This window comes from Lissotriton vulgaris, chromosome 9 (assembly GCF_964263255.1).
Source record: "Lissotriton vulgaris chromosome 9, aLisVul1.2, whole genome shotgun sequence".
In the NCBI taxonomy this organism is placed as follows: Eukaryota; Metazoa; Chordata; class Amphibia; order Caudata; family Salamandridae; genus Lissotriton; species Lissotriton vulgaris.
The window spans coordinates 287,705,185-287,726,670 of NC_141697.1; the positions used below are offsets into that span (position 1 = coordinate 287,705,185).

At 39.5% G+C, this 21,486-nt stretch overlaps 1 protein-coding gene across 3 annotated transcripts in view; it reads right to left on the reverse strand.

The window, feature by feature from the left end:
- Positions 1-2,635: 2,635 nt before the first annotated feature.
- GTF2A1 (general transcription factor IIA subunit 1) overlaps positions 2,636-21,486 on the reverse strand; it is a 169,764-nt gene continuing 150,913 nt past the window's right edge. For 2 of the 3 annotated variants that reach the window (XM_086937593.1, XM_086937592.1), the window contains exon 10: positions 5,391-9,612. In XM_086937593.1, the coding sequence (XP_086793719.1) occupies positions 9,505-9,612 (108 nt within the window). In that variant the 3' untranslated portion in view covers positions 5,391-9,504. Of the gene's footprint in view, positions 9,613-21,486 lie in introns of all 3 variants that reach the window. The other variant, XM_086937594.1, reaches the window with a different exon arrangement.

Here is a 21,486-nt window from a genome sequence, read left to right on the forward strand (position 1 = left end):
AAATAATCACGATGATTCAATTGTGTCAGAAAGCATGTTTTGTGGAATCCCTTTTCCTGATATCTTGTCTAGGGGCAAGGCTCTGGCGCAACAGCCAGAGCTGATGACTGTGGAGCTGGGAACCAATTCTTGGTGTCTGCTCAACATCCTGTGATTCTGGGCAAATCACTTATTCTTCCTGTGCTTACAAAAAATTAATGTGTGCCTGTGTAAGGTTAAAGAGGCTCCTGTAAAGCGCTCCAATAACTTTGGGTCATGTTCGCTCTATATAAACCCGCAAAAAATATATGTATAACAAAATGTTGTGAGCACCCCCGTTTCAAAGCACTGCTCAAGGCTGGAAGTGGAGCACAACCTAAAGGATGGCAGAAGCAAGAATCCATCAACATATTGAATGTTTCTGTGGAGATAAACAGGCACACCCCTCACCTGTGTTTTGGGAGTGGTTTTGCTAATCTATCCTAAATTGTGTTTTATGTGAAAAATAATACACCAGTGTCATTTTGTGAGCTATTTTTTTTGTTGGAGACTTTTCATTAGAATGTTATATTAAGCACAAGCACTACGAAAACTTCAGTTTACTAAACACTCTTACTTTAATATTATTTGCCCTATAAGACCTGGGCTGTGCAGGAGGGAATGGCCATCAATGATGCAAAGTACCAGCTTCCAGAACTTTTCTGTCAGGTGGTGGCAGGGGCAACGTGTAAAGAGGTTTAGATGGGGAGCCTCAGCTGACAAAAGTTTGAAGACCTCTGGCCTAGAGGAATGGCTTAGGGGGAAGGATTTGGTCCGTCAGTTAGACTGACTACTTTGGTGCTTGAGACCAGGGTTCGAACCTCAGGGTCGCATCCACATCCTGTGATTCTGGGCAAATCACTTAATATCCCCGTGCCTGAATGTGTAATGAAAGTACGATGCTCATGTAAAGCGCTCCAATACCTTCAGATCAAGTTTGCGCTATATAAATATGCAAAAAAAATAAAAAATGCAGGACCTGAGCCATATCATCTCCAAACAAAGATTCAGTTATGAATAGTATGCCTGGCTTTGCATTGATGAGAAGGTCGTAGATGTGATGTTTGTTTTTAGAGAGCTATCGAGAATTTATTAGTAGACAGTTTAGAGAATGTGCTTTGGTGATAGTGAGACTATGTTTTGTAGAAGAGTGATCAGTATTGTGTGGGTATGTAGCAGTTGTGTTTTTAGTGCTGGTTTTAGCTGCATCAGGATAGCAATCATGTAGCTGTTCTGTAATGTGGTCCTTGTCCAGCAGGCTAAGAAGGCATTTTGATAGGTCTGGGTGTGAAGGTGGAGGAGACGGTGTTTGAGAGTGAGTTGGTACGGTATGTTGTTTTCGTGGTGTAACATTGTTGCGCAGTAGACATGGAGAAGTGAAGTTGTGCGGTGTGGTACGTTGCTTATATTGGGTGAGTGCGTTTAGGGCTGAAGGTGTAGTAGGCAGAGGTGGCGGTGCAGCATGTGTGTCATGTAGTAAGGTTCTAAATTGTCCAATGGATGAGAAGCGGTTGGAAGAAAGCTGCTGTGTTGCTGTATATGTGTTAGGTATGGTGAAGAGAGAAAGTTTTGCATTGGAGTTTGTTCCTTTGTGTAGTTTGAAAGGTGGGTGCATGTTTGTATTTTGTGACAGTAAGTATTATGAGCTGTTGTGCTTGAGATTTTGTTGTGCTAGTGTGCATGTTATGTTTTGTTTTTGAGGAGTAGTGAAAAGAGGTGCTGGTGTATTTGTTTCAGGAGATGGATTAATTTGTATCTTATTGTTTCGAGTGGAAGTTTTATGGTAGAGGGGGTGGTAATGTTTTTAAGATTAGGTAAGAGTGTTTGTCTTAGACTGGTCTGTTGCAAGATTTAAAATGTGAGATGCTGGGCAGTGTGTGTTATTATGGTAGAAGGAAGAGGAGGGTGTTGGTTGGACAAATGATGGAAGGCGGCAAATGGTTTGTTAGTGAATAGTAATTAGAGCAGGGAGTGAGTGTCTGGAATGGATGTAGTCAAGTATGGTGTGGAATGGGGGTTGTATTAGTGATGAGTGGATTGGTTCATGGTATTGGATAGAGTTGTGTATTGTTTGTAGGTGATGGTGGAAATGTGTGGTTTAGCAGTGTATGCTGGTACATGGATTTGACCATACTGGAATTCTCCACAAAAAGAATAAAACTTAGTGTGAGTACAAGACTTAGGAATCAGTCTGAATGAATCACTTTTTATTTTTTTATATATTTTTACGATATTTGTTGGTTAAATTTCACCAATTTTCACGTATTTGCGTTGTGCTGGTTATTTGATGACGTGTGGGCTTTACTTTGTGCTCCTGTGTGTTGTGCATGTGTCTAGAAAATGACGCTGCTGAAAAAAAGTTTTTTCTTTTTCAATTCTTTTATGTTGCACAGCATCAAGCATACTGTGGATTAAATCCATTGGCGAGGGCAAAAGGACCCAAAGGTGAGATATATTGGCTTTGCCAATGCTTGATAATCTGAGAATTTCCCAGCCTTTACCTGGGAATATTGTGGGTCCTGCATTTAAGTTACTGCACTGAGCAAGCGGGTGGTCTTATGTAGCTCTTTAGGAAGTGCATTCTTAGTTTGCAAAAATGAAAAAGAATGAGCAACACTTTTTTTTTTAAATAACATCTTTAATTAAAGTTTTTGCAAAGGCAAAATGTTAACTTAAAATATGTCTCAGTACATTAAAATACCAAGTTCTCTAATTGCATTCCAAGCGTGGCTTTTTAAACATAATATCCTGTTGGTCAAGGAAGAGAAACCTTGATCTGCAATTGTACAGATACATTTCACAAACATAATAAATATATTTATCCCTCCACACATAGAACATAGTATGTACAACAGCAGTTGACAAAGGTTTAGACCAGGAAAAACTATGTAATCTTGCATTCCCCAGAGTCACCCACAAATTTGTGATCTAATACCCTGATTCACAAAAGAGCAATAGAAGACTTAAGGGGGCACTGGGGTGGCACATGTAACTAAACAAAATGATCTCACAAAATGAACGGTCTTTGGAATTTGAAACATTCATTCCAAAAGGTGGCCAATGCTTAAAAATGGCAATTTCTATTACTTGAAAAGTGGATGGTGGTGGAGAAATTTGCAGCAATCTAGACATTTAACACTAAATAAAACAGAAATCATGATTTTCTATTGGGAAACGAGCCATTCCAGACTTTGCCAGATTGATTCCAGTGCACATCCCTTCAATCCTTTTCATTCCCCTGTGATGAAAAACTCTAGTAGTATTTAAAAAAAATATACACACCAGTTAACCAGATGATCTGCTCATTTATCACAGTAAACGAAAATGGGGTCCCCTGTAAAGTTAAATATTAACACAGTTAAAGAAATGAGTCTAGAAATTATTTGTTTTTTGCCCTTGTAGCAATAAATGCGAGCTACAGATAAAATGCACTCGCTGAAGAGAAAAGTCATCCTAATAGATTCCTACAACTAGGAACAAAACTGCTAGTATATATTTGGTTTACCAATGAGATCTCTTCTAGTAAAATATAAAAACGCTTCTAAAACTAGTAAAACCGAACAGTTGACAAGATGAACCGTTTTTTAAATGCAAGAACATAGGACGCTGGCAAGAGTATAGAGTAAAAAGTCTATTTTCCATTTCTTAGTTAGGAGCAATGTGCCCTAAAATCTTCTCCCTATGAAAAGGAATATGATGTAAGGGGCAAGAACATGGCGCATTAAATGTTCTGAATTCTGTTTGGTCATACACTTCTGTTAAAGAACTTTAGTATCTCTTTCGAAACTTCTATGAAAGCAGAGGAGGATCACAGTGTGTGATCTGCCGATTGCCAAAAGCAGCAATGGCAAGCTTGAGTAATTGTTGCAGAGGGACTACATTAAATATTTTGTAGCACGTGTCATCAATAAATCTTACGTTTAAAGCTTGTGCAAAACCCTACACATTTGAGACATCAATGCTCTGGTGTAAGATTTCATACGAAGAATTAACAGATTGATAAAGAGGCCTTAAATCCTCACTCAGCTGCCACACAGCAGAGGAGGTAGGCACACCTTGATTGTTTCGCAGAACAATATCTAAGCTCACATTCTTAGCTCGGCTAATCGGATGGAACACCTAAATGATGGATTGAGTTAGTAACAAGGGATTATTGGGGTCCCAGGACTTCTAATAGGGTTTATGTTTTTGAGCCTTGTTTACACTGAACAAGATGGACATTTTGAGAATATGCAGATAGCCAACATTTTTATGAACATAACTTCAATAAAAGGAATAAAAATGGTCATAAAAGGCAACTTTAAAACATTAGATTTTTTGTATTTATCAGATTCTAAACATTTTCCTCATTCCAGAGACATATACGAAATAGTGAAAGTCTATAGAAAAGTTATGTTAAGATCAAATGTAATAGAAATGGGGAAAGTTGAAAAATCAAGCCAGCAATATACAGAGGAATTGAGAAGGCATGCTCACAGAATACAGCAAAACTTCATAATCTAAAACACTGTAACCATGGTATCGGGCCAGCAACCAGATATCCGTATGTAGGAGTACACTACAATTTCAGTTTTCACATAAATTGAATTGCTGTAAATTATATTTTGCTGAGCACTTAAAAGACAAAATGCAGCAAAAGGCACGTTAAGTAAAAGGTGAATTCAAAGAAAATGAACACTTTGTCCTCACCACCTAAAGCACTATGCATAGTAGAGGCAATTGCTGTAAAACGCAAACACAGATCCTCACCTAAAATCATTTAACAGTTGACAATATTGTTAGAGTAACATTGAGAATATCCAAATTTGGCAGGTGGTGTTTCACAAACACTGCAAGCTGTTAAGACAACATTAAAAGGGGTAGCTAATTTAAATTATGCTCGGATGTCATCAAAAACCCAACATTGACTCCAATGTTCACTGCCTTGCTTTTGCACAAAAGGAAGCATGAGCTTTTGCACGAATAAGATGGTAGACTGATAAAACAGAGCTTGCACACTACAGCTGCAGTACATGTTGAAACTGAGGAGTGAAGATTTTAGGTGAGCTTATGAGGAGTCTTTTAGTTTTAGGTCTAATCTCTAGTCAATGTAGCCCTGGCTAATAAAAGAGGCCTACAGTTTTTTCAGGTGTAAAACATTTTTAGAATACCTTTATACAATAAATTATTCATAATCACATGCCTTTCTCAGTCTTTGACAAGACCCTTAAGTTACAATTATCTTGTCTGCTGATTCAGTGCTAGGTAGATAACATTTTGGTAGTATCACAAGTGTGAAAATGAATTACATTATTTTTATAGTCAAGAAAAAAAAAATATATATATATATATATCAGTGAAAGGACGAGATGAAAAATGAAGAAAGCAGTAGGAACCAATAATCATGTTATTTCAAAAAATAGTAAAATGCAAATAAATACATGGATTACATCAAATCTTAAGCGAGAAATAAAGGGTCAAGTCAGACAAAAAGCACAAACCGATGAACAGTAATGAAAATTGTGAACTACAGTAAAGCACCGTAAACTTGAATTAAGCAAATGTTAAAGCAGAAAATCCTGCAGACCAGCCACGCAATTGAGTACGATGTTAAAAGTCCTAAGTACAGTAATCTGATGCCCTTTTTCAAGCAGCAGGGCCTACACAATGGGAATATTTAGACTCGTCTATGTAAAAAAAATATAATTTACAAAAATAAAAAGATCAGATTTGTTTGACTGTCCTTAAGCTCATAGGCAAGATTCAGTACATCACTACTGAACCATAATTTTCTCAGGATTCATGAAAATTATGAATAAAATTAACTGAATTTCAGTAAACGAACAAAATATGTAACAGGTTTCAAGGAGAAGGGAAATTTCTACTGCTGCTTAATATGGCCTCATTCCAACAAGTTTAGGAGAGAGGCAATTAAAAGGTTTTAACTGCAAAACAAACTACAAGAATTAAACCTACCACATTCAAATCTGCCTTCATAAAACTATACAAACAGGAATTAGCTCAAGAATGATTGTGAGAGTACACAAGCTACTTTTATAGGAAATAGAAACACAAATGCCTGATAAAATTAATTCTACAAGACATTTTAATTCATGTCCCATATAGATCTTGAAGAGACATTTACCTAGAGGGTAGCTTCACCATGGTGATCAGCTTGAAGGTAACTAAAGGTGATGAATGTGCAGTAGACCTCACTAGACAAGGCTGCAATTTAAAATTAGCTGGGAGTAGCAAAATTGTAAACTGAAAAAAAAACCACATTATTGTCCGATTAAAAATATGGACCACTTGGTATACTACTAATGGTGTTGGGTTCTTTTTGTTTCGTATCTTGGTACAGTTGTAAATCTCTTGTGCAAGAGACTGAGCTCGGGAATAACGCAACTGTTTAAGTAATCTAAAACCCAGATCTGGTTAGCCTACTCCGTTAACAGATTGCCATGAACTGTAGTGAAATTTGATGGATCAACTGTTTGTTCTCTCATTCAACCGTTCACATTATTTCTTTGCACAAGAGAGCCTGTGTATAAAAATTAAAAGGGCATAGGTGTACCTTTTAATGCCAGGCCGAGGTAATGTGCTTGGGGATTACAGGGCAGATGCAGTCAAAGTTCTTTAGCTGTAAGCTTTTTTTATTTAAAAAATATATACAAATAACAGAAAACTTCCAAAAATTCAGTGCCTTGTGCAAACAGTATTCAAGCAAAATAAGTATTTGGCTGAAGCAGCAAGCAACATTCAGAAAAATATTTTTTAAAAGCTGTACTTGTGTCATACGAGTGCCGAGGCCATCCACAGTGAAATTATACTAAACTGTCTTACTTTCAAAGTGAGCTTTCAATGCAATAAAGATCCCACATGACAAAATGACATTTAAAGAGATTCCAAACTGTTTGAAGACCAGAACTACTGAGAAGTTTAATGCGGGTAAAGTAATTCAAATATTGATGATCTAAGAATGGAAAGCACATTAGCAGCAAATACAATCTAACAAATTATGTAATTGCAAACCAACTAGGTAAGCAGATGTTATTGACAAAAATGTGCAGAGCTTTTCAGTATCCATCAATGGAGACTCAACATTTTTGTGGAAACTGTTAAAAGGGCTAATTAACAATGCTGTAAAAACTTGTGCAGAGTTGTTTTATGAAGGCTCAAGGTAATCTCTTGGAGAACAAAATCTTTAAAATTTGCATTTGCTATTAGATGACAGAGTAGGATGGCCAGATGCGTAACAGCACACCACTGACTGGACAGACTGCACATTTCTAGCAGGTTCGATGAAATTATTTGCCTTGTTATTAATTTTTCATGAGCGAGTGACTTTCATTGTTAACTGAAATGTTTAATACTTTACATTATGAAGCACACTATCTAACATGTATGTGTTGGATTTTTTAGGGAAGCAGGCCATGAGGGAGGAAATTCCAATTTCAAATGCAAAGTCATTATTATGTCCTTTTGATAATTAGATCAAGTGTTAGGTGCTTGCAGAACTTCTTCAGTTACCCATTTATCACTTGTCTTTCAAATAAACCTCTGGGTCCATCCGTTATTAGTATAGATTTACCTCAGTTGTTTCTAATGAGGACATAAGGATAAAATAATTTGAAAGACAGTAAGTACACTTAAAAGAACAAATCCACGTAACCGGTTTTCGTGACAGTTACAGTCCAAAACAATACAGAACACAGATGTGAGCAGTAGAAAAGCATGAACAGGATGCGTGGTAAGCAAATGTGCTTACAGCTGAAAGAAAAGAAGAAAAAAAAAAAGAGTACATCTAAACTTACTAGAATCCATTCAGTATGTTAAAAAGCTCAAAGAGGGAATAGTGAAAAACAAAAGTGAACATTTACAGGTGCTGTAAATTGTTTTGTCTCCTACAGCAAGCAACACTTTAGGTAATGTTATATACTCTCAAGTGTGCGGACATTGCTTTCCACTAGGAGGGGGAATATTCCTCAAATCATTTATGATGTAGCTACAGGAGCATGTTTGTAAATATCAATTTTCCTGTTACATGTAAAGCAAAGTTAATTTTATAGACTTTTGGATTTGTATTCTGCATCTGACCCATAGCGTATGCAAAATATGTTCCCCTGCTCAGAGTTCCTGGAACCTGCCACTGCTGCCAGTTCGAGTTTAAGCCAGAAATACCATAGAGCCAAATTATTTCTATGGAAAGGAAAATAAGCAAAGGAGAGTCGGAGGATTGAAAGTCTCACTGCCAGGCAGCAGCACATTAGCAGCTCAAGTCTAGCCATAGCCTTTAATTTCGTGGACCGAAATAAAAGATATGGACATTTGCGGAAAACAAAGCAAACATTTTGGCATAATTAAAATGCTAAAATTACAGTCACTCCAGTCTCAAAAAAGGCATCTCTATAGATCAAATAGGCGGGTCCCTTTTTTTATTCTAAAATGTGCAATCTGGAAGGCTTTAACTAAGATGGTTTGCCTGCTGCAATAAAATGTATGGCATGGATATTGTAAGAACATACTTTTTTTCATCAAATATTAGAGAGTCCAATCTGTTAAGACACCACACAAATTAAAAATACTGGATTATGAAACATGCAAGACTTGCATTGGCCAGATAACCCCTCCATACAAGCCCACACCTTCTTGGCGGTCCTCTGGGTAGTAAAAAGTATTTTAGCCACCCCATCCTCACTACCTACTCCAACCTCAACCTTTAAAAGGTTTAATGTATCAAACACATGGCACCATTATTTCACGCGATACCTACCAGGGCAGTGACAAGTTCAACACGAACCACTTTAAATTATAAAGTCACTAAACCTCCATTGAATAAGGACAAACTTGTTGGTTTAGTATTTAAACAGCGAGTTGTCTTGTCAACAACCAAGTGACTTAATCACTCAGATTACTTTCCTCAATATGCCTATCCCTTCAACCCCTCCCTCCAAAGAACATGAAAAACTCAGCAGCCTACAATATATTATAAATCTCATTTAAAAAATATTAAACAACTCAATGTTCAAATAGTGTCCCTCCAGTAAAAAGAATGAATATTAAAAAAAGACATCATTGCTGCGTAAAAAAGAGCAAATGGGGCAAAAAAGATGCATACAGAAGCAAAGATAGTTGCTATGAAGATAGTAGACCAGACTCCACAATTTGAGTTGTAAAGTTTACCATATGCCAAAGGTGGCTATGGTGGCAGCGAGAAGCATATTCTTTAATTTAGGTGCTGTAATCAGCATCTGTGAGGAGACTGAACACAAAAAACTAGTCATCCAAATTAACACTAGATGCTCTCTTCATTGTGGCTTGTCAGTTCAGCACTAGTGTTTGTAGAACAATTCCAAGCTTTTGATGCCGAACACAGGGGTGTCTTCAGTTTTTTATAGTTGTAAAAAAACACCTCGCATTGGCAGAGATGTGCATTAGAGACCCCATACTGCTTTCTTCCTGTTCGAGTTTGTGTTGTGACTTTGTCAACATGTTTTTAAAACAATTTCACCATTCTGCGTCTCCAACTGCTTTGGAAAATACATAATCTCTTCCATTAAGGTTCATGATGCCATCCTTTAGGTGAAATTTCCACTTGTTTTTACTCCTATGGATCTAAAGAAGAAAAACAACAAAAGAATTAGCTATTCAAGCAATAGAAATAGTTTTTTTTTTCCAGGTTAACCAGAACCATTTCAGTTTCCTTCCCTTAAATTGAATGTTAAGTCATTAACTACTATTGTCAAAGGCATTTGTAAAGTTGTAGGGGTAAAAAAAAAAATATATATATATATATATATCAATCCAACTTGTCGCAAATGTGCTTCACCGCACCAACAGGTACGCAGACTTCACAAATTAGCCAGAGTCAGTCTTCCGATTTCACGAAAATATGTATTTGATTGTGGTGTAAGCCATCAGACGCGTTTCGGACTTCACGTCCTTGCTCACTGATGGGGAGTGATTGAGCAACAGTTATTTAACAAGAGTACACACAAAAACGTGCCAATTCATTTCAAAAAGTAAACATCAACATATAGTCCCTAATGAAACGTTTCCGAGGGCGCCATTTTAACACAATGCATTATCCATATGGTACATATAAATATGTTGGCTTTAACATGATACACTTGAAATTGATTGTGAACAATTATAAAACATCATGGCCCACGCATAGTATTTATAAAGTGATATGTGCCTTGAAAGTTATACACACACAAATGAAGTTGTGAAAAAATACATGTTTTACAAATCGGTGATAGTGTACCGACATCAAAAGCCATGTTTTAACTTTGATAAAACAACGGACTTTAGACAAAGATTTATGTCTGCCTATTATCTGTACAAATACTTGAAGTCCCTTAGTTTTGTTATATTTATTGGTAATTATTATCAACCTCATTGTCCCGAGGATTACCTTCTTCTGGCTGTTGTTGGTGCCCAAGTGAATGCATTAGATGTGTGTGTGTCATATTCTACGGTTTAGCTCAAAGTGCTCAGGTGCTAAAACAGGGACTCACAAAGGATTAACGAGTACCCTGAAAATAAGTGCAAATTCTATGTTTCACATAGATGTGGTGTGCAAATAATGTTAAACGATACATAAACATTAAAATCTACGACTTTCCACTTGATCTGCCTGAAGTGTTAATGTACTGTGTGAAATATCAGATGTTAGTGAAAATACATTTCTATGTACATCGGAGTTCCAAGAGGCCCTACATCCTTTCCGGAGACCATAATTTCAGTTGGAATAATAAAGATGGGGTGTAAGTAGCCACTTAACATGATGTAAAAAGGATCATCCATTATTACACAATAGTTCTATTACAGAAAGTTGTGAAGATCCTCCATGTTTAAACCTCCCGGACTTTTACTGTTGAGCAGCACGATTTATTTTGATTCTAGCTGTCTAAGACGTTTTTCATTGTCCCCTCCCTTTTTACTCGGGTTGACAGCATCAATAACAAAATATCTGAGGTGATTGAGGTTTTGGTTATGTACACTCTTGAAATGCCGGGCTACAGGATAGCTGGGGTCGGCATTAACTATCGCCCTCAGGTGATGTAAAATGCGCATGTGAACCGGTAATTTGGTACTACCTACATAGGTAAGTTCACAGGTGCATTTAAGTACATAGACGGCTAGTTCAGTGCGGCAAGTATAATGATCTTTCAAAGTGATAGGTGTAATATCAAATGGGGTTGGGTATGTTAACATTGACCCAAAACTTGCACGCCCTGCACCGGCTACAACGAAAAAAAACCTTGCGGGGGGACAACCAATTGTCCACTTTTTAACGTCTCTGGGCTGCTACACACCAGATCGTTGCGCATTGCGTACGCTAGTCTATACGTCACAGTAGGAGTTTTGGGCATGATATCTTTAAGTACATGATCTGTGAGGATGATGGGCCATTCTTGCTTAATCAATTTAGTGATCTGACGTGCTTGATGACTGTATCCCGTTATGAGGCGGATAGTATCTTCTTTATTGCCTTCTTGTGATATGGGGTGTTTTGCCCTGTTTGGATTTAACAGCTCTAGCCGGTTAAGACGGTTAGCCTTTGTCATGCTTGCGTCTAACTTCTTGGCATTATAGCCCCTGGCAATTAGTCTGTTTTTACAATCCTGTGGATGTTTCTCTCGCATCTCAGGAGAGCTACAGGACCTGTGTATTCGCAAAAATTCCCCATAGTGGATGGCAGTGATAGTATAGTGTGGATGAAAGCTTCTGGCGTGCAGGATGGTGTTGCCTGATGTGCTCTTCTTAAACAGGCTGGTGGCTATTTTGTTTTGCACTATATTGACCTGCACATCCAGAAAAGTGGCCTCATGTACGCTAATGTTTGCTGTAAATTTCAGGTTCAATTGATTATTAATATCATTCACAAACTGATAAGCCTCTTGCATGGAACCACGCCAAATTATAAACACGTCGTCTATATATCTCCAATATCTCACGACATTGTTATCCCAATACGCTGCAGGGTGAACCTTGATGACATGTTCCTCCCACCACCCCACGTGGAGCCCCGCGTAGGTGGGGGAAAAACATGCCCCCATGGCCACCCCCCTCAATTGCCTGTAAACAACATTATTAAATAGAAAAACATTGTTGTTTAAACATTTGTCCATCATAGTGATAAGCATTTTGTTATGTTGGTATAGTTCAGTGGGGCGTTGGTCCAGATAGTATTTGACCGCTCTTATTCCATCAGCGTGTGCTATACTGGTATATAGCGTGGCTATGTCCATTGTCATGAGTAACAAGTTGTCAGACCATGTATATTGATTTAAAAGATGTAAGAACTCCGTTGTGTCTTTGATGTAAGCTGGTAATGAGACAACATATTCCTGCAGATAGAAATCTATGTATTTAGATGTGTTCTCGAAAACACTGTTAAATCGCTGACACAATGGGCCGGCCTGGCACTGCTGTTTGTTGTTTATGTACTTTGGGTACAAAGTAAATGTTGGGTAACACTGGGTGGACTTTATGTAGAAATTTCAGTTCGTCTTTAGATATAAGTCCCTCGCGTTTCCATAGGTATAGATCTTTTTCATATGTTTCTTGAATCATTTTAGCAGTCTTAAAATCTGTTTTGGCATAACAAAGTTCGTCATTGAGGTGGTGGTTAGCTTCCTCGATATAATCCTGTTTGGCCCAAAGCACTATGTTACTGCCTTTATCTGATTGATTGATGACTATTTTATTGTCATTTTTTAATTTCTGCATCAGATTGTTGTATGCTCTCATTCTGGCGTCAGGTGGTTTGCGTTGCTTCATAGTTTTGAATTGAAGATTTTTGAGCTCTTCTGTTAGCCTATCAGCATAGATATCTATCGCATCCCTCGGCATACTAGGGTTGAATGTCGATGGTGATTTAAAGGGACTGCTACTTGCAAGGTTAATTTCTACGTCCTCCGTATCAGCGATAAATTGAGTGTTAGAAACATTGTCATCCTCAGTACGCAGATGGTGCATTGTTCGCATCAGGCCGACATCCTTAGCATGTAATCCGCTTTTTTGGATTGTTGAACCATTTCCAAGTTCTTCTCAGTTGTGCCTTTCTTGATGGCATAATATTTGAGCTTTATTTTGCGGATATATTTAAAGATGTCGATTCTGGTGTTGCAATAATTAAAGTTACTTTCCGGGCAGAAAGATAGGCCCAACGAAAGTACCCGTTTCTCCGCTTGGTTTTATTCAGTACTGGTTAAGCTTATTATGGTGTTTTCATTTACTGTTTATTGTTCTGCCAGAATTTTCTCCTGGGTTGCCTTCCTTTTGGTTTGGGAGCATTTGCTGCGTTGCCGTCGTCTTGCATTGCTGTTTTGGGTTGCGCGGAGTTTTGATTCCGTGGGCGTAGTGTTTGTTTTCTCTGAAGCCTCAGGTATTCGATTTCCTCCGCTAGGGTTAATTGCCCCAAATATATATATAAAGTGCCAGAAGGCCACTGCAGCTTGCACCACACATTGCCTCTGCCATGCCACAAATAATATTAACACAACTACTAGCCATCACGCTCCTACAGGTAAGACAAGTCTGACTATTTCAGGCCCCAATGCTATAGGAATAGCTTTGGAGGCAGCGATTTTCAATTAATATTACATTAATAATTACCTAACAGTTGTTGTGGTCATCTCTAAATTAGCTAGACCATGCCACCTCGTGGCAGACTGTTACAAAAATTGGTGTGAACATTTAAGTGCTGGTGACGAGCACCTGAAACAACTGGCTCAAATTAAGCACTGTGTAGGGTTGCCATTAATATGGCCTCTTCAAATACAGAGCAGCAGGAGAAAGGTAGCATCTCACTTTTTATTTGCAGGGGGTGGTAACAATGGTGCAGTGATCATGCAAATTGTGACTTCATTACTTTTTGTCAAATTAGACAATATTGAAAAGCATTCCCGTCCAGTGTAAATGGTTAAGTGTGTGTCTGTTTGAGCACATAATAAAACACAAAGCTTCTCAAACAAACTCACCACTGGCTTGAAACACCCATTTTAGTTTTCATAAGTGTGCTTCTGCTTTGAGAAAAGAGACAAACAGGGTGCTACCTTCACTTTGAATGGAGGTCTGTAATGATGCAAATGAGGTCTGAGGCAATTGCATACCTGTGGGAGTCTAGAGTTCGAGGGCCAGGCCATAGTGGAAAAGTCACACTCTATGGTTGGCCTTTCTTCCTTCTTTCTTTCTTCCCTCCTTGAGCACCAAGAGCCTCCAACATCTATCGTGTAATGTCTATGTATATATTTGCAGAATTCACAATCCTTTAATTAATGCGATGATGGCAAGCAGTTCTCCCCAAATACACTAACACCGTGTGGGTTACAGAGCAGTCTTTTCAAATGTGAAGGCATATATGGTCAGTAAATGTAACCATAAATATGTAACAAAGGGTGCAAATGTTTCAAAGATGTCAAACGAAGAAACAATTTAATTCTGAGGACAAGACCCAGAAAAAAAGTAAGTTTGACAGACTTGTGGGCTCCTTTTCAAGCTAACCAGAATTCAGCGTGTGGCGCAGCCAGTAAGAGGCATTTTGGGAGAAAGAAGCTGCTAGCTCTTTAAATGAACAGTATTTGATCTAGTCTCCTTCAGCATGTATTAGTGAGGTACCTTGTTTCTCATAGAGATGCAAGACAGCAAGGTTAAGGATGGTGCTGAAATGGTCAATATTTTTTAATCGGAATGTAAAACTTTTATATCCAAGTGTTTTGCGATCGCTGGCAGGAATATTCAAAGATGTACCAACACTGATGACATTTTATGATATATATAATCAAATATGAAAGTGACCTATCCATCCTTATTGTGGGTGAACACTATACAAGCAGCTATCCAGCAATTTATACTGAACAAATTCCATGTGCAGCTTGCACTTAACTGTGGCATTTAGGACAGGTAGACTATCCATGGCAACAGTGAGTTCATGGTGTTCATGGACAGAACATTTTATTTTCACAATCAAAAAGGAAGAGTTTCAATGATACCAAGATGCTAAGATCGCCAATCAGACAGAACCAACACAATAGTGACATCACACCCTGGAACAAATAGGAATCTATTATTAACCCTGTATTAGTTTGTGACGTGTAGTGCTGTAGCTCCACATGCTCTGCATACACCTGCAATTGGAAGTATAACATAACCACAATACTATTGTCATACAAAGCATTACCACGCATATGCCTTTGCAATGAAAATGTAAGTGTATCACAGGTAAGCAAAAAAACTTTAAAAAAAATAATATATATATATGTATACCCACATACGCACATATATGGTTAAGGTTACTTACCCTGTAAGCATCTATTTGTGGCATGTAGTACTCTAGATTCACATCCTTAGCATAAGTCTGCCATCTAGTGTTGGGATCGGAAGTATGCAAGTTGTTTTCTTCAAAGATGTATTTCGAACCACAAGGTACAGGGACTCTTCCTGCTTGTAGAACGCATGGTCATCAACTCCATTGTTAGATTGTTTTCCGCTTGGTGGGTTACAGTGGTGTGAAAGAAAAGTGTATCCTGTGTAGATTACCATGTAATAATGTGCTCCTTGCATTTATATACTTCATATTTTACAAGTCACCGGTGAGGAGGGCGGGCACATGTGCATCTACAGCCCTACATGCCACAAGCAGATGCTTACAGGGTAAGTAACCTCACTGTTTGATGGCATGTGTGGCTGTAGATCCACATGCTTGGCATGGACTAAACATTCTCCTTGTAAGCGTTGACTAACTTGTGCCTCACACACCAACCTGGTTGGTGTCATGCTTCATCATCGGGGTCCCAACCAGTGCCACTTGGTTGTGATACGACGCTCGATTACAGCGGAGCGGATGTTGGTGCAACAGTGTGATGCAAGTGAAATACAGTAATGTAGCACAACTAGGTGGCACTCGGCACCTGGTTGGGACCCCGATGAGGAAGCATGACACCAACCAGGTTGGTGTGTGAGGGGTCTTTTAATAACACCTAATGGGTCCTAAATCCAGGCCACAAAACAGTGACTAAGATAATCACATACACATAGTGGGCCAGTCTACATTGTTTCAACATATTGCATCTGGGGACAGGACGCGCCCTGCATACCCTTGCTCTCCCATTGATTTCTTAGCTGCTTTACATATGTCAGCTATTGGAATATGCCCTAGGAATGCCATAAAAGCCCCTTTTTGTGTGTAGAGAGGGCTTTTGGCGGAATACGGAGGGGTCTTTTAGCTTCAGTGTAGCAGGTTTGGGTACATTATACTATCCAACGTGCATTAGGAAATTGCTTTACCTTGATGCGATTTGGAGAATGCCACAAACAAGAGTTGTCGAGTTTTCCGGAAGCACTGATCTATGCTCCGTTAACATCTAATGTGTGTAATGCTCTGCCACGGAGTCTGGTTGATGCAAAAAAAAAAAAAAAAAAAACAGGCATTTCAATGCAATTGTGATATTTAGGATTAGCTCTTAAAACTACTTTGCCTTTATGTACTTGGAAAAATGGTTCATCTCTAGAGTTCGTGCTTGCATTTCTCCTACTAGAAAGAAAAGGTTTTTAGCTCAGTTCTGAATGGGTGCACTGCCTGTATAAACGCATGCGATTTAATTTCTTGTAAATATCTAAGGTGCTACTCGGCGAGTGGACCAACCTAAACCACTCCCTAGAGTAGATACAACTACTGCTGAAATACGTTACAGTTTGCCGGAGCACTCTCATGTGAGTATACAGATTGTTCAGTAACAATTAAAGTAAATATCAACACCAATATGACAGAAGTACAAGAAATCCAAAAGATGAGTGAATCTTGGAGTCTTTAATGGAGATTACAGCCAGCCGACACGTGTTTCGTCGCCTTCGCGATTCATCAGGGCTAGAAGGCCGCATCGACGTCACAAAAGGTCGCTCAGCTGGTGATAGTTCCGACCCAGCCGGGCCCGTGACCTATGAAGCTGGTTCGAGTGCGTCCAGCAACAGTCTATATCTTGTTTATGAGTACTAAATCTGGGCGTATTGTAGTATACTCGGAGGTAGCCACAGACAGTTGTTTATGTATGTAAAAGCTTCATCAGACAAGTACTCTCTTTCTTGGCGGTAGTGGTTTCAATGGTTAATGTCCCGGTTAAATCTCTCTTACTAGTGTAATGGCGGTATAAGGTACAAGTTTCCAATTCTATAATTCACGAGGCCGTGTGTTGGCTCTCGTAGCGCGTACGGCGGGTGTGCCTCCTCCGAGTATAGTTCCTGTTTGCTCGGAGGAGGCACACCCGCCGTACGCGCTACGAGAGCCAACACACGGCCTCGTGAATTATAGAATTGGAAACTCGTACCTTATACCGCCATTACACTAGTAAGAGAGATTTAACCGGGACATTAACCATTGAAACCACTACCGCCAAGAAAGAGAGTACTTGTCTGATGAAGCTTTTACATACATAAACAACTGTCTGTGGCTACCTCCGAGTATACTACAATACGCCCAGATTTAGTACTCATAAACAAGATATAGACTGTTGCTGGACGCACTCGAACCAGCTTCATAGGTCACGGGCCCGGCTGGGTCGGAACTATCACCAGCTGAGCGACCTTTTGTGACGTCGATACGGCCTTCTAGCCCTGATGAATCGCGAAGGCGACGAAACACGTGTCGGCTGGCTGTAATCTCCATTAAAGACTCCAAGATTCACTCATCTTTTGGATTTCTTGTACTTCTGTCATATTGGTGTTGATATTTACTTTAATTGTTACTGAACAATCTGTATACTCACATGAGAGTGCTCCGGCAAACTGTAATGCATTTCTCCTACTAGTCAGAGTGAAATAATTGCAATGAGGAAAGCAAATTTCCAATAAAAAACTTTTAGTGGATAAGTGAGCAATGGCTCAAATGGCAGACCCATTAACCTTGTTTGTACAATATTAAGATTCCAAATTGGTGCGGGTGGAGCTTTAGGTGGAATGGCTTTTAAGGCCTTAAGGCTTTAATTATGGGAACTCTAAATATAGATGTTTGTTCTTCATTTTGAGGATATGCAGCTAACATGGTAAGATGTATTTTTATAGCAGTGAAAGATAACCCTGCAGCTTGTAAGTGAAGCAGGTAATAGAATTTGAGGTGATGCATTTACTGAATTAATATCTTTTGAGTGACAATAATGAACAAAGCATTTCCACACACATTGCTGCATGGCATGCCCATGTTGTGTGTCTTCTTGCTTCTTTTAAGATATCCATACAGTCTTGTGGTTGATTTAGGTATCCGAATTCGAAGACTTCATGGGCCAAATTGCAAGACAGATCTGGAGCTTGGGTATCTTACTGCTCCTTGGTTCCAAGTGAGGAGGTCTTCTTTGGTAGTAGTTGATGTCTCAATACTGACAACTCTAGTAGTGTTGTGTACCATGGTTGCCTGCCCCATGTGGAAGCAACAAGGATGAGTGTCAAGGAGGTCTACCTCAGTTTGTGAATTACACATCGAAGCAGAAGCAGCAGTGGAAAAGCTTAAGCAAATATCTCTGATCAACTGACCCATAGTACATTGCATTTGGGCTGTGAGTGTTGGAACCTGGAAGCAAAGTCTTGGCATTTTGCCTTCTGTAGTGTTGCACATAGGTCTCATCCGGTTATGTCAATTGCTGAAAAATGGGTGAGAGACTTGTATACAGAGTTCCCAATCGTAGGCTTGTTGGCATGTCCTGCTTATGAGACCTGCCAAGTCTTTGCCTACTCCTGGCATGTACTGTACGCACAACTAAATACTGTGTTGAAAAGCAATCTTCCAGATTTTTTGATCTAGGAGAGATAACTATGGAGATACCCCCGTTTTGCAGATAATACATGGTAGTCATGCTGCTGTTTTGATCAATACTACTTTGCCTACGAGGTGAGGAAGGAAGGCTTTCAATCGCTAGGTAAGCAGCTCTACATGACTGATATGTAGGAGGGATTGACTATGTCCAGTGCCCATGTACAGTCATTTCTTGTGAGTGCGCTCCCCATCCAGTCATTGATGTGTCCACTGTTATGGTTCTTTGCGGAATTATATAAAAGGTCGTCCCTGCAACAGATTGCTGAAGTACTACCATTGCAGAGAGTGGCAAACCCGATGGCTGCTCAACACTAGATCCTCTAACTGACACTCCACTCGAGACCATTGTTGCAATAAGCTTTGTGTTAGTGGACACATATCGAGTCTTGCATGAAGGGATTATGCCATTGTCCCAAGGAGATGCATAACTGTACTCATGGCCTATCAGGCAGAACCTGAGATCTCAAGTTTTTGAAAGTCTGAATTCTGGCTGCATTAGTGTAAGCTACTCTCGTTTTGACAATTTATGATGGCTCCTAAATAAAGGTTGTAAAGGGTTGTATCTGGAGAGGATACAGGTTAGATTTTACTGCATTGATTATAAACTCCAGTGTGTGCAGTAAATCTATTGTCTGTGTTGCAAACATTTGTGATATTGTTTTGCTTTTGATGAGGCAATCATCCAGATATGTAAAAACATGTATGCTTTGCCTTCATTAGGGGGCTGGTACCACTGCTAGACATTTGGTAAATAGCCTGGGGGCTGTGGTGACCTCGAACAAAAGCACTTTGAATTCTAAGTGTTGTCCGTTGAAAACAAACTTGGTCTGTGTGCTTGGTGAACTGCAATGTGAAAATGTGCATCCTGCAGGTTTAATGCAGTCATGAAGTCTCTTTGTTGGAGTAGTAGTATAATGTCCTGAAGAGTGACCATATGAAACTGTTCTGAAAAGATGTACCTGTTTAAAAGTCTGCAGTCTAGAATGAGTCTTAGCTCTCTTTACTTCCTTACACCCAAAAAGGATGGAGCTCTGAATCCTGTGCCTTGTTGTAATGGCACTTTCTATTGCTCTCTTGTCCAGTGGGGCTTTACTTTACTCTTTGAAGACCTTTTGATGGTCTACTGATAACCTGTGTGTGCAAGGTGGAATGTTTGGAGGTGTGGAAGTGAGCTCCAGACAATAACCACGTTGGAATAGATCTAACACACATTGATCGGATGTGATATTTATCTATGCGGGAAGGAACTGTTGTAGTCTTCCCGCAACCTGTATTGATTGACCAGGGGTGAGAGGTGATGGAGGATTGGTTAAAAACGGTTTTACCTCTGCCTCCATTATGGTTTCCTCCTTTGGATCTCCTATAGTATCCTCTAGGAGAGGACGCTTGATTTTGAGTCTTGTTATAAGAGGTAGATGTGTCAGTGGAGGTTGCTTCAGATCCTCCACGATATGTGGAATATGAAAAGAACTAGATTGTGTTTGAAGGGCTCCTTTTGCGTTAGATATTTCCTTTTTTGTTGTTGCTTTTTCTAGTGGATATCCCGCCATCTAGTGGTTGGAGTCAGAAAGTGCTACTTTGTTTTTTTCTTTTCACTGGTTCCAGTACCCCTTGGGTCCCCACTTAGCATATCCCTTACATTTCTATTTTATTTCCAAAGAGGGAGGATGCATTTCGTGAAAAGTCATATCATGAGTGGGTTTTCCAAGAGAAAAATATATCTGCCATTGGTTGTTAAATAGTCTGCATAGGCTTGGCTGTGATGCAAAATAGGGCTGTCAATAAAATTGTATGCATTAATTTGTAACATGACTTCTGTCGGTTTCCTTTAAATATTAGCCATGGATCATTAATGTAGTTCTAGAACACATTTGAAAGTACTTCCAATTTATATGTGCAGTTTTAAGTATGCAGAGATAAGAGCTAAAAATACCTGCTTTAGGGTGCTCTTAAGGTCTCGTCTGAGCCAGCGCATGCGTTGCACTGGTGAGACTTTTAGTGAGTGGGCGTCAAAAAGCCGACCACAGCTTTTTGTGCGGCCTAGAGCGTGCGGTTACACGCACTGCTACGAGCACAGGCGCCATCTGGCTTTCCTGTCTTGTCATGGTTCATTACACCCTTAGTTACTTTCACGGCAGCGCCACTTTCAGAGCCGCGTGTCCAATGTTTGTTTGGCTTGAATGTGAGTCGTCTTTTGGCTTTTATCTGTTTACCACATGTCTGTATTTTAGTGGCGCTTTCACTTGCATCTCCTTGGCCCCAAAAGTCAATCTCTGTGTCTCAGCAAGCAGTCCCCAATGTCTGTCAGCCTGCACCTAATGTTCAGTATTACTTCAGAGTATCTTCGCATGCAATCAACCCCCTGCAGCAGATCAGTAATTTATTAGCAGTTGCAGCCTTCTCACTTATTTGGTCTGAAGTGTTTGTGAGCAGGCACGGTCCTGTTACTTGGAGACGGTTTTAGTACAAGTCCACCAATCGACACTGTGGGCCACCCTGCCAATATGGCTTCTTTATCCTTCAGTATACCAGAGGCGATCTGCAGCCTGTAGAGCAGTGCTCCACTTCAGAATTATGGATGTCTTACTCGTGTAGCTTTGTCTAAGAGTGGGGCAGTCCAATGCTTCAGGCTCAGTGAGCCCCTAGATGTTTCCACGTTAGCTCTTTAATGCAACCCC